This window comes from Anoplopoma fimbria, chromosome 5 (assembly GCF_027596085.1).
Source record: "Anoplopoma fimbria isolate UVic2021 breed Golden Eagle Sablefish chromosome 5, Afim_UVic_2022, whole genome shotgun sequence".
Lineage (NCBI taxonomy): Eukaryota > Metazoa > Chordata > Actinopteri > Perciformes > Anoplopomatidae > Anoplopoma > Anoplopoma fimbria.
The window spans coordinates 4169396-4183788 of NC_072453.1; the positions used below are offsets into that span (position 1 = coordinate 4169396).

At 40.2% G+C, this 14393-nt stretch overlaps 1 protein-coding gene across 1 annotated transcript in view; it reads left to right on the forward strand.

The window, feature by feature from the left end:
- snx29 (sorting nexin 29) overlaps positions 1-14393 on the forward strand; it is a 133650-nt gene that overhangs the window by 103210 nt on the left and 16047 nt on the right. The window contains exon 19 of the mRNA XM_054599218.1: positions 672-812. Coding sequence (XP_054455193.1) covers positions 672-812 — 141 coding nt within the window. The remainder of the gene's footprint in view (positions 1-671; positions 813-14393) is intronic.

The window sequence follows — 14393 nt, forward strand, 5'->3', positions numbered from 1 at the left end:
AGCGTGAGGGAGAAGTACAAACCTTTGCCTACTTTTTTTTTTTATTTGCTTGGTAGAAGGGGGGGGGGGGGGAGCTTGGTCAATTTTCTAAATCAATTTCTGTTTGTATGTACCTGAATCAAGTCTGTACGTTTTGTTGTTGGGCACTTTTTGAATTGAATTCTCAAAAGCCGTTCTGCTCTGTCTTCTGTCTCTCTGTACTCCTAGTTTTCTACTGTGAAAGTGGAACCCATCTCACGCTCTCTTCCTTGTAATAGGCTCATCTTTCCTTCTCCCTCCACTCCCTCTATCTTTCGCGAGTCTGAATAAAGCAGCTAATGGTGCATGAAAATGGTGGCACCATAGTCACGCCTAGAGACAGACTTTTTCCTCTGTTGTGTGTTGCAGCATTTAAGGGAAAATACACATTTACAGGGATGAGAGGATGCCATTCTTTCACCCATCTCTTTAATTTATTGTAAGGCACTGTAAGAACTCAATGACAAATATGTGAACTGAATTATTTAATTATTTTTTCTTATATTTCATAAATTCGTTCTGGTTTCGTTAGCTTCTCAGTTTGAGTTTCAGTTTGTCTTATAGTGTTACATTTTTATAAATGATTTGAAGACAACCTGCTGATGTTGAATATGTTGATGATGGTGATGATGTTGTGTCTCGCCTGTCCCCAGGTGTACATCCGTATCCTAGACAACGAGTGGAATGTGTACAGGCGCTACACCGAGTTCAGGGAGCTCCACAACCACCTGAGGACCCAGTTTCCACAGGTGGACACCTTCAACTTCCCACCCAAGAAAGCCCTAGGGAACAAGGTGAGCTGCAAGTCACAGTGACCTGTTTCTGTGTCGGACTGCGGACCTTTCTCTGTGACTCTGTGAAAAATATATGTAGAGTAGTGGTACATAAAGACTAATGTGACCTCCTCTTGATAATTCTAGACAAAATATGCCAAAAAATGGGTCCTTGATTTCAGACAGAAGTAGACACAAGCATTTATCAACCATCGATTTTGTTTGCAGATTATATTAGCTGTAGCTAGCTAGCTAATTAAGCTAATGTTAGTGGCAGGAGTTGGTTGAAGACGACTTATCCAGCTGTCTTATTAATGTTTCCAGCTGGATGGGTTTTTGGTTAGATGCCTGAAATAAGGTCTGTGGTTAACACAGGAGATTGTAACATTTTGTTCTAGGACATACATTTTTTTTGTCAATAAATACCACATTCCTGAATTTTGAATCTTATACATGTCTTTTAAAAAGGCGGTTGCTAATAGGTGTCTAAATGTGACTACAGATGTTGTAGAAGTTGTCGGGATTGTTGCAAAATAAAGAGTAATGATGCATAACAATTAGAATGCAGTAGTAAGCTAGTTAGCAGGATAGCTAACTTTTTAGCTAATGTTTAAAAACGACTTAACACTTTTGGTTTTGGATTTTTGGTGTTGGATTGTCTTAACAAAACACACCATCCTCTAAACTCTTTAAACACAGAGCTCTTACCACAGCCCCAATGTGGACAAATCCAAAGCTCTGCAGACTTGCTGTGCCTAGTTCTGGTCGCTAAGCTCTCCCTTCAGTGGGAGGACTGCACTGATTGGTTGTTTGAACCCTTTTCATCCCTATAAAAGACACTATCCCCCCATGACTTTCACCAGTTATCAAAAAAAATGCATGTCAGCCTGTAAAGATGGAGTTAAACAGCACCATTTCCCTGCCAGCACTTTATCACTTTTCCTCTTTCGCTATCTTTTTCTATTTTCCTGACACACACACTCACAACCTCCCTCTTCATCTAAAGGGGACAAACACTGCTCCAGGTCTCCATGGCTCACTTACCTGTCTAGTTAGAAGGAAAGATCTATCTCCCCCTCACTCTCCCTCTCACCGCTCCCCTCTCTCCCTCCTTTTTCATCCTGTTCTCCTCTGTCTCCCTCAAACCTTTGGGAGATAATTTGGTTCTGACCCCGATTCTCTGGCTGCTTGGATTTGACGCTGGTCTGACTCCCCACCATCAAAGACACACTGCGCTTTCACGGCTAGAAACTGGACTGAACGCCAATGTGCCGGGCCTGCAGTCGTGAGAGGAGGTTTAGTGTGTGTGTGTTGGTCTGCAGGACCGTGTGGGCTCATGTGGAAGTCCAAGTGTCCATCAAAGGCCTCTGTGTCATTGTGTCCTTGAAAGCTCTCTGAAAGCCCATTACGCTGCAGGTTTGTGTGAATTATTGGTTTTCACCATCTCCAGGAAGTCGGCCATCACCGCACAGAAAGCAGCCCCGGCTTTGTTGCTCTCTGAGTACATTTTAAAGCAGGAGCACCACGCACTGCTGGAAAGACCAACACACAACACGAACCCTTGATTTTACACTTTCCTGTTAAGTATCAGAGTAACTTAACACCAGGTCTTTCTTTTTTTCCTGACCTCACTTTACTCATGTGGAGGTGTTCTCAGGGTGTGATGTCACTGTTGAGTGTGGTCAAAGGTGCAGCGGTCTTGAAAATGTCACCCAGAAGAGGTCAGTGTTTGATTTTCAGGGTTTAATTTATGTAACAATGGAAATTCAATAATTCTTAATAACAGACATAAATAACATTGTTGTCAGACACCACTCTCGTCTCTGTTGTATTGATTTTATATTGGTTGCATTCACTCAGTTTTTTCTTCTCATTATACATAACACATGTATTTTCACCTGTGATTTTCATCTCATGTTCTTTTTTGTACCCAAATTAACTTTTCCTTTGTTTGCCATCCTGTTAGTTGTTTGTTTTGAGTGGATTAATTTATAATCCTCTTGATGTATCTTCCTCCCCCACTCTCTCCATTAACAGATTCCATTACTTTACAAATATACTTTGCCCACAGTAATGATGTTCAAATCAGGTTTGCATTGTTGAGACCAGCTTCCCTGTTAATTTGTCTTCCAGGTTGATACTTTAGCCTAAAAATATGTAGACAGAAGCTACAATTTTTCCATCTTCGATCAACCGGAGGCCCATTTCACATAAGCGTTTTTGCGAGGCACTTCACATTTCACAAATTATTGTTGCTTACAACTTAACAGGGCTCTTGCATGCTCATGCTTGGGTCACAAGTATGGTACTTGTTTCGATTGGTGAAACGTGGCAAAAGAGGAAATTATCTCATCTGGCAAACGGCAGCTTGCATTCTGCAAATTTAGTCAAACTAAGCTCAATATCTGTGTCTTTGAACATTCATTGTACTTCTATTGTTCAAAATAGTTGTCTCAAATCAGCTAGATCTGGTTTTGTCTTCTTAAGTCCCGTAATGTTCTACTGTCTTCTAATGTGTAAGAACAACTTCACCAAGTCAGTTCACTTTTGCATCTAATAAACATGTAAAATAAAACTCCACTATGACTCTAATCTGGATGTAGTTAGTCTGTCCATCCACCTCACTCATTAAATTAGTCTAAATCCACCTGTTTTTCATTTGCAGACCTTTGTTAACCTGAAAGTATGGGGATATGAAACATTTCTAAATGTCTCAAAAATTATATTTGAATGAAAAATTGGTGTATCAGAAGAGAGAAGCTGCACAAAAGGTTTCAAATTAGAAAATTTGTCATGAACACTATCAATATTGCCTTGAAAAGAATTTCAACTTTTTTGCACAGAGCTGTAGTTAATCCACAATTCTCCTGGCGGCAAGGCTATAATAACCATCTAAAGAACAACATTTTGAAAATGAATTTAACATCAACCATGCATGCTACAGCTTTGAAACTTTTAACAAAGTATAGACAAGGTTGACAAGGTTTAAACACCACAAACAACATTTTATGAAGACCTTCAAGCTGTAAAATTCCTCAAATTTCTCTAAAAGAGCTGCCACAGCAACAGAGGTTTTGGAGAAACTTGCCAACAAGAAACAGAGCTAGAGGCCTTAGGGATCAGAATGAAAGGAAATGAGGGAGCAGGTGGAGGACTTTTTAGCTCAAAGATTTGATAATAACAAGATTGGTGAAGTAGTGTGTGTGTGTGTGTGTGTGTGTGTGTGTGTGTGTGTGTGTGTGTGTGTGTGTGTGTGTGTGTGTGTGTGTGTGTGTGTGTATGTGTGTGTGTGTGTGTGTGTGTGTGTGGTGGGCATGTGTTTGTGCATGAAAAACATGAATTTCTCTGTGAAAGCTGAAGCACAGCATAAAAGAGCAGTTATTCTGTTTGTGTGTTTGAGAGAGAGTGTGTGTGTGTGTGTGTGTGTGTGTGTGTGTGTGTGTGTGTGTGTGTGTGTGTGTGTGTGTGTGTGTGTGTGTGTGTGTGTGTGTGTGTGTGTGTGTGTGTGTGTGTGTGTGTGTGTGTGTGTGTGTGTGTGTGTGTGTTGTTTTCACAACTATGTCTCTATACCCCAGAAGTAAGTATCTGCAGCATGGAGTGTGTATTTTGTATATTCAGGTATGTGGTGTTCTCAGTAATCAGCAGGCCTGCCGTTCTGAGTTTCCCTGTTATTTCAGTCCAGTCAGTGTTTGTGTCTGACTCTCTAGGAGCACTTTGGAGTGTCGCCGGCAGAAACTACCGCCTTCAGCTGAGGTGGGGAGCAGTGCTGCTGCAGGAATGAAGCATGCAGAGAATAGTGTGTGAATAGGTTTGTTTTACTGGTTTCAAAAATACTAACAGGGTTGTCAATGCAGTAAAAATACCTCTTTAATTGAATTATAACTTATATAAAATGCCACCTGATATACAGACACTAAGTGTCTTCCCTGGTGATACAGCCATCTTTACTTTTTTGCTATTTTTGCTTCAGTGTGTTCTGCCTTCAGACAGTTTTCAGCAGCTCTGTCCTGCTGCTTTGTCCAAACATTGGGTGATTATGTATAAAATGGGTTACTGTATACCCAATTAAGTCCCTTAAAGCCACAGTAAAGCTGCATTCACAACAAATCAGGTGTTGAGGCAAAAATGGCACTCATTCTATTCATTTGAACACGGGCAAGGAGCAAAAAGTCGAGGGCCCTGTGGCGAAAAGTTGACACTGAAACAACTATTAGAGCAACCCAATCTGACTGAACCTGATCCAGAGCTGCCATGAGGGAACAAAAGACGTTAATTGTCATACTGTCCCTTGGTGTTAATGGGACATTAAGTGACGCTCCCACTTTGCTTTACAAACCTGCACTAATCTACGCAATGCCTGATTTGGTGTGAAGCCAAGAGTCAGCACTCAAACCCTAGTTACTGTTGATTTTAAATCCAATGTACTGAACGGCTGGGATTTAAAGGTAGAGTTTTTTTGTAAACAGTAAAGTTCCTTTCAAATTCACTGCTCCTCACCAAAATGTATTATTTATCCTGAGGCCTTTAAGAAATCTAGGATGCATCTCATTCCTCATCAAACATTAGCAGAGCTGATTTTTTTAATATGAAAGGAGAAGAATTTTTAGACCTACATTGTTTATATTCTTAGGCTCTCACTTTTAAAAAAGTTCAAAAAGTTGAACAATTACTGTGATATCATTACTTTCCCTAGTAACGAGAGTGTAAGGGATGACAATTTCGTTTTCATGCGCACCTTCTATTTTAAGTTCATGTATTTGCAGCAGCACAAATTGCAGAGCAGCTGAGTGAAGTAGAAAAAAATCAATCAGCAGGTGTGGTGATTATTATCTACTTTCTCAGCAAATCCCATCGCGGATCTCATAGAAAAGAGGATACAAAGGTTGTAACTGAACGTGTCCTTTTGTAAAAAAGCAAAATATGCAGCTATAACTGACCAGTATAATGTGTGTAGAGGTGTTAATGGTTAGACCGTAGCAGCCTTGTGCCGTTCTCTGCCGTTTAAATTAAGGTGAACACAGTGAACGGCCGTGCGAAACAGATCATACGATCTCACGCAGCACTTCTCAGACGCTGCAGATTTATCAACATGTGTTTCCTGCTGCCTTCAGATGCTGCAGGGATTTCAGAAAATGATGGAAAAGCCTCTCATACAGTAGAGAGCAGTTGTGGACATGGAGATACTGTAAGAACCAACCACATTCATTCATAGATCAATGCAGACTGATTCACCGAGTTTCCTGCTTAAGCCGCATTACTGGTTCTTTGTGCAGATTTTGGTCAGAGGATTATAATGTATCTAATATTACCTTTTTAAAGGAGTAATAACTTTGAAAGGAAAATGTTTTGCACTTTCTCTGAGTAACGTGTCCAACACTGCATAATACCACCTCCAACTATTGGTTGGGAAAATTCACATTAAGTTAAGCACAATAACAAAACCCGTGTTGATAAAAGGTGCTGCTGTGTTGAATCTTTTCTTCCACTCCTTCTGTGTCCATTTTTGTCTCCCTCGCTGTTCAAGTGTATTTGTTTAGTTTCCTCATCTCCGTCTCCCTGTTTTTGCTTGAATCTGTTACAAAGCGCCACTTTTGCTACAGTTTTGCAAATCCAAAGCTGATTTTGATGCGCACAAGAGGCCTATCACTATGATGTGCGGCGAATGATGGAGAATGTTAATGTCAGGAGTGATGCGAGAGGGAGAGACCATCAAAAGCCCTTTAACGGCAGCACCGTGAATATCTGCTCTGCTGTGGTTCTCTCTGGAAAGGATGAAACACACCAACTGTCAGTGGAGATCAGGAAGTAGAGGAAAAACGTACACGCACATACACACCTAACTTACTCTATTACATGAAAAGGACACTCGGTTTCGTCATCACGTACACTCTTCCCAGAATGATTGACAGCTCAAAGGGAAACACAGCTGTAGTTCTGCTCTGCTATGGATTTAAGTCAGTAGAAATCTCATGGAAAAACGTCGTACACATACCCATCACATGTAAAGCAAGTCATTTATACACATGCACACACACTTTTGTGAGATTATCTATGCCAACACTGACTTCTCAGGCAGCTTGCATGCCAGGGCCCTGCGATTGGACCGTTCAGCTAATCTTCTGCCTTGTGTGGTGTCAGGACTCATCACTAGTGCAACATGGGAAGGGAAGGTGAATCACAGAGATGTTAACTCCTGCATGATTCACATGTTACATCTGAAGAGACGGGAATTTTAACTAATATGAAATAGATAGGCTGCACGGTGGTGTAGTGGTTAGCACTGTCGCCCCACAGCAAGAGGGGCCCGGGTTCAATTCCTGGGCTGTGTGGAGTTTGCATGTTCTCCCTGTGTCAGCGTGGGTTCTCTCCGGGTTCTCCGGCTTCCTCCCACAGTCCAAAGACATGCAGCTTAGGTGCATTGAAGACTCTAAATTGCCCGTAGGTGTGAATGTGAGTGTGAATGGTTGTTTGTCTCTATATGTCAGCCCTGCTACAGACTGGCGACCTGTCCGTGTACCCTGCCTTCGCCCATTGACAGCTGAGATCGGCTCCAGCACCCCTGCGACCCTTAACTGGATAAGCAGGTTACGGAAAATGGATGGATGGATGAAATAGATATGTGTGGCAGTGTGTGTATGGTTTTTAGCAGTATTTTACGCGCAATGTTCTTAACCGTTTTCAAGCCAGGGACTCTTTAGAACCTTAAGTAAATATCGTGGTAATCAGCCACATTACAGTATTGTAATGGGACAATTATTGAAAGGTTGAAAGCTTGTTTTATTTTTCAGAACGTTTAAAAATAGAGTTTGTGTTGATGCATGCAAAGACCTCCTGTTAGTATATATTCTGTATGTTGCTTTGATATTTCAGTTACCTATACTCATTTAATTGCTGCAGAGACATTTGAAACATGACTGACGATATTCAAAAAACGATTTATTCTGCTACTGTTTCAGTTTACATTGACACATTATTTTATCTAGTTTGGAACCGGCCATATTTAGCTTTTTGTCCTTAAGATGAGATCCTCTTTGTACCAATGAATCTGGTTTGTAGGTACAAGTAGATAAACCACCATACTGCTGTGGCATCTGTCTTGTGACCCTGCATTAACAAAGTGATCTATTTACAGTAAAGGATTTCCATTTGTGACCAAAATATCCTGTAGAACCAGTTCTATGTTGAAATTATTCTCAAATGCTAATACAATAATGGTTATAGTCTACAATATTAAAAAACTTATTAATGAAATGTAGTCCAGTTTTAACATAAAACTCGATGTCTTTCCCTGAGCTCTGCTGGTATTAGCTGCTTCAACAACAAACTGAGACTTGAACAATTTTTTTTTTTTAGCAAAGGCCACAATCCTCTGTTCCATGAATCAAGTTCACTTTCATAAATCTCCAATAAACTCATGTTTTGATCACATTCTGATCCAAGGGGTCTGCCTTCATGGGGCCGATGGTGAGCTTGGGAGCTTTGTTCTTTGTTTTCTGGTCAAAATTGCAGTATGAAGTTATTATTTTTAGAAAAGGATGCGTTTCTTTCAATGCAAATCATTTTGGAGTTCAAGGATTTAGATCATGAGAGAGCAAGTAACTCCTGCTGGATGTTATTAGCTACTCCACACAGCAGTTTCACATCCAGACTCTGGAGGTCGGACAGAAGCTGGTCATTATTTATATGTTTTCCCAAAATCTTTGTCACGGCCAAATTCTGACTAGTGCTTTGAGACTCAATAAGTGTCAAGAGTCTCACAGACCACCTTCATCCGTTAGAGAGGGCGACTGCCGCCAACCAACGACCTAAACATCTCTGCTTCCACTGTGAGCGTAAAATTGTTCAGGTGGTAATTTGATTAATGTGTCTTTTTTCTTTGATCCCAAACTTTGCTCTTTAAAGCAAGTAATATTCTCAGAACTTTCAGAGAGATCTCAATTTCTCCTTTAACAGTGAAGTGAATTCCTGTAATTGCGTTTCGGAGAAGAGAAGCCTAATCATTATATTTTTAATACGTACAACTCCAGTTCAAATTGTGGGAAGTGAAGTTTGAAATTGCTTGGTTGACAGTTGAGAGACATTAGAGTAATTTGTCTTCTGGATTAATGCAGGATAGATACAGGACTTTCATGTGGAGCCAAATGGCATTTGTGATGACATTTGAAATAAGACCTCACTCAGAATAAACTGGCTCAGTTAAAAAAAACATTCAGCAAAGAAATTAGCAATTTTAATAGATTTCCCCTCACCCTTCTGACTTTTAGGTCTATCTAAATCTATAGATGTTTCATTTATAGATCATATATCATGTATGTGTGTGTGTGTACACAGAACCCTTCATTGACAATTCAAGCTGTGGTAACAACACACCTTCGGACATCACTATTTAAGGAGCAATCATGTGAATAGATGAATCCAAATGAGGATTCATCTATTTAGGAATTGGCTCATGTCTCACCAGCCGGTGGGCGTTGACCCCTGACGGTGGTAGCCGTGGCCCCCGCGAGGCCTCAACGCCACCAAGACTTTGCCTCATTGACTCATTTTGTGCATCTGTGTCCTATCCGGTCCTGCTAATGAGACTCTACTTTTCTGTGTCTCCAAGCGCTTTAGGAGAGACTGTCCAGCTGTGTGACCCAACAAAACGGATGATATCACACACACACACACACACACACACACACACACACACACACACACACACACACACACACACACACACACACACACACACACACACAGATACAGATACAGATGCACAGACGCTTGCTGTGACAGCTCTTTACCAGCTGATTTGTCAGGGCCCTGGCCAGGCATACAGGCTAAATGTTCCCAAGTTGCGCCTGTCAAATCCCTCCTGATGCTAACGCTGAGACAGAGAGGGGGCCAGAATGATTACATCAAAGACCTGTTGTTGTCAGACCCCAGAGTCCAGCTGTCAGCTTTTCTCACTGGCCGCACCTCATCCAGATTTGATGACTTGTGTCTAAAGGCGTTTGCGGTTTCTTCTTTGTTCTCACGCCTCAATATGAATTTCTCTCATTTGCCCACTTGTATTGCTGTCCCCCCTCTCCTACTCTCTGAAGTCACTCATCCGCCTTAGGCTCCGAAACAAATAGCTTCATTTTGTGGCTTTTATCTCCCTCTTTATTCTCTCAAGGCCACAAATGGAGACGCCGTGGTTTTTCTTTTCCCAGGAGCGACGGATTAAAAAGAGACACACAATGTGGAAGAATCTTTTTGGTGAACGGTTTCTTCCACAGTAGAGACTACTCTCTCAATCAGCACGTCCATGTTTAGTGAGCAGTCATTTGAGACTGTGTAGAAGATTCACTTTTATTTTCTCAAGTTTTGGCATCAACAGTTGCAGACTAATGAGATTTGTTAGCATTTTCGAATATTATCTGCCCATCCAAGCTGCTAAACTGCGTTGCATCATAAATTTTACTGATGACATAAGGCTCTGATTTAGCTTTCAGTCGCTTTTAATACCACAATTTGTGTAGATGTTTTTCACGTTACATAATATTAGTTTGGGGTGCTCAGAGGGACCTGCTTGTAGCCTGTAAAATTATGAGTAATTTTATAGCAGAAGTTCCACCTTTGGGGAAATTTGGTTATTTGCCTTCTGGCAGAAAGTTAGATGACATGAGATCAATACGACTCTATAACTATAACAAAGGTCAAAATTGCTAACCTGGTAAGAAAACCCACCTCCACATAAAGATCACTAATGAACAAACTTACAAAAACTGATGTATAAAAAGTTAGCCGTTTTACATGGGGGTAGTGTGCCAAACTATTTCTAGGCACCGAGCACTAACTTTCTGGACTCTCTGGTTGATAGCGTTGGTTAACACTGGATGCTTCCGTAAAAGGACAGGTCCTTCCAAGGCGGGTGCTACAGAGGCTAGGCAAGACTCCTTCCTAGCATTTGGAGAGCAGACATTGGAACAATCCTGTGAGTGTGCCAGTGTGTGGAAGAAATGGCTGTTTACTTTTAAACTTTTTTTTTTGAAAAATTCAGTGAATTACATTTCCTAGTAGAAATATTTATTTGGCATTCCTCAAAATCATATAAACTGATTCAAAACATGTAAATAACATCAACAGAAATGTGACAGAAACAGTACAAAACTCATGTGTTTCTCAGTGTTTCAACATTCCCAATTTCAGGTTTAGTCAAAAAAAAAAAAAAAAAAAAAAAAAAAAAAAAAAGAATTCACAGAGTCACATGTTAAAAACATTCTGTCTCTTCATGCTTTTGAACAAACTTTTAAATGAGATCTTATAGATCTAATATGAGTGAAAATTTTCAATTTCTCGCCTCAAATTTCTTTAGAAAACAGATTTTGGCGTACTACTGAGGAGAGATAACTGAAAGTTTACTTTTATATTTTCCCTGTTTCCAAATCAATGGACAGGAAATGTATTGTGAGTAAAGGATTGTGGGGGATACACGTGCATCCTCCAAAATCTTCTGAACAAAGGACTCAGCCCTTTGTAGAATTGGAAGGAACCTTGATATTGGATCAGTCCTTCTGTGGAATTCCATAGAATCATTGACTTTGAGCAACAACCACTTGGTTTCGGGATCGTTTCTCTCCCCAACAAAACAGGATCGGGCTTGTGAACAAAATAATGAATTATACCACATTTGGTGTTAAACTGTGTACCATTGCTGATTCACCTCGTCCATTGTATTGAAGCTGGCGAACAAGTGATTATCAGCATCAGCCAATTATATACCAACTCATTAACAATAATATAATTGTGAAGTCTACACAGAAACACATAAACAGGGTGACATTTACACATGAGGAGAATAGGCAAGATGAAAAGTGATTCAAATCATTAAATGATGCGTTCATAGATACCAGATCTTTGTTTTAATGAAATCTAAAAAAAATGGCAATGAGACATAATGGCTTCTGATGATTGTAATTATGTTAAGATCACAAACAAGTCTTGAAAGGTAATCATAGCAGAAGAAATGGCACTTACACAACTACTGTTTGCCCTTGGCAGTCGCCCCATCTGTACATACACGGGGAAGAGTGCCAAGGCCGCCCTGATTAATTAATCAGAAACTACAAAGTGAATTATTAACCTGTCCTAGTATGTTGTGTTCACATATTATGCAATATACATGTTTTACGCTTAAAATATGTCAAAGAGACATTGTGGAGGTCTTGTACGAGCATTCCAGATTTGTCTGTGATGTTTTATGCATGGCCCGGACCCACGGTTTGGTGCATGCTCAGAGAACAGCCCGTTCAGCCTCGCCGCGGCCCAGTGTGGGCTGACTTGGTGGAAAGTGTTGACCTTGTTTTGTCGCCAGCATGTCCCAATGCTGTGCGCTCTCATTTAATTCAAGTCTACTGTAGGTTCAAATAAACAGTCAGGGTGATGTCCCCGACAAAAGTTGTGAAGTTTTGCATATGTGAAGCTAAGAAACTTTTTGTTTCTAGAAAATATGCCAGACACCATGGGCCTGATTCACATACGGTAAATCCTTACACAGAATTAGTTCTCAGTCTGCTCATTATCAGTGTCTGGATTGCCAAGACAGCAGCTTATTATGCAACCAGCAAATCTGGCCCGGGACTTCCATTACATGGCATCCTTACATCCCTCCTGTCTCAGTCTCTGTAAAGACATAAAACCAAAAAAGCCACAACAGGAATATAAATCATTGTAAACACAGTTATTCAAGAATTTAAAGCAGGATCGAAGTCTTGCTCAATAGCATTGATTTTGTGTTGGTGGTTAAAAAGTGGTTAATATCGTAGAGTGTAGTTACTTTTCAGTTCTGAATGTCTTTCTGTTGCCAGGCAACATTGAGTTCTTCAGACGTGCTTTTGGGATATTTTTTACCGTCCCCCAGAATTCTAAAGGTGTTGAGTTTGCAGCAAATTCACTGAGCAGTTGTGGAGACCCTAATGCATACGTGACTAATTTACGCTTTTCTTCCATTGACTTATCTCCCTTCCTGCTTATCTCTTCTCTCTGGAAAGTGACATTTAGCTCTAGTGTGTATGTGCTTGTGTATGTGTACATTATATAAACATCCAGTTTCTCTTTCTACCGTTACATGACCATGTCATAATGCCATATCACCCCATCAGCTGCTGATTTGCATACATATAGAAAGTTCTTATCTTGAAACTAGAATCCATTACATACATGACATGTAAAGGTTAGGGCACATGAAGGGGTCTATAAACCATCTATACCGCCCTACAACGTCAGAGAGTATTAACTACAGATTCAGTGAAGAAAAACATATTTAAAATATTTGCTATAAAACCTACAGTACATAATACCTTAAAAATACTGATTCTGTATTGATGGACCATCCGTTATAATTACATCATTTTTTTGTAAAATAATACAAATTCTAAGCTATTTTGTGGAATTGACTCTTAGGGAAATGTTCAGAGTGAATTTAAGTTCCCTCTGGTATGCAGTGATGTGGTTTACCGGTCTAGTGCTTTTATTGTGAAAGGTAAGAAAGTAATGAGTTAAGCGTTATGTGCTGTACTTGTCAATATGGAGGGAACAAACTTATTTTCCTAAACTAATAAATGCAAAGTACTAGGTGGCTGTGTGTGTTGTGATGCGGTGCTCTGCTCACATTAAATATATCAATTTTGCACCACAAATCATGGATTTGGCTCAATCACGCTGTTCTCTCTCTTCTCGTCTGCATGATGCATGATGGTATATATTCCCTAATTAGTGACCATTAGTTGCACACTTCCTTTCATGATGTGTAGTCGGCTACTTTGAGTCCAAAAGATAGGATATTATAATTTTCACTTTACGTTCCGACAGCACTACAAAATGGCTAACTCACTACATATCGTCCACTACATATAGAGGACACAGCCAAATTCTATATACATAAGTGTAAGTTTACAAGCCAAAGTCCTATATGTTGTGTTTCTTACAAAGACTTTGAACTGTATATAAAACTATTAAATGCTGTACCAACAAAAAGGCCATAAAAACAGTATTGGCATGCATTGCCTGTTATATTTGTATGTAATTACACGATAATAATGTGTGCATTAGTGTCCCCTTTTATCTCTCTTTATATTATTTATAAATAGAGAGGACACAGCCCAAATATGTAGTTAACTGCCCTTGTAGAGCTCCGGATATCTTACTTTTTTACTGGTTATACAGGACGTCTGTGATTTATGGAGTTGCTGTAGAGGACAGATGTATGTGCTGCTGGTACATGTCCTTTCCCATATAATGAATAATAATAGACTGATTTAGGCTTCATGTCATATCAGTATAGCTGTATGGAAATGAAGAGATGGTGTGCACAGACAGATGTGAGAGGACAGAAGCAGCCTTGTACCTGCATCAGTATGCCACAGTAGTGTCTGCTCCTCTCTGCAAACAAGAGACAGCACCTGGCCTCTTCAGCCCTCCTCTCCATCTCCACGAGAGGATGAATCCGTCATGATGTCCATTAGTGTTTTTACCACTGTGACATCCATGAAAGCAGTCAGGGTGTCCCTTATTGTGTTGACTTGGCATGAAACCCATGCTGGCACGCACAGCCTAATCTGACACATCAGATTTACC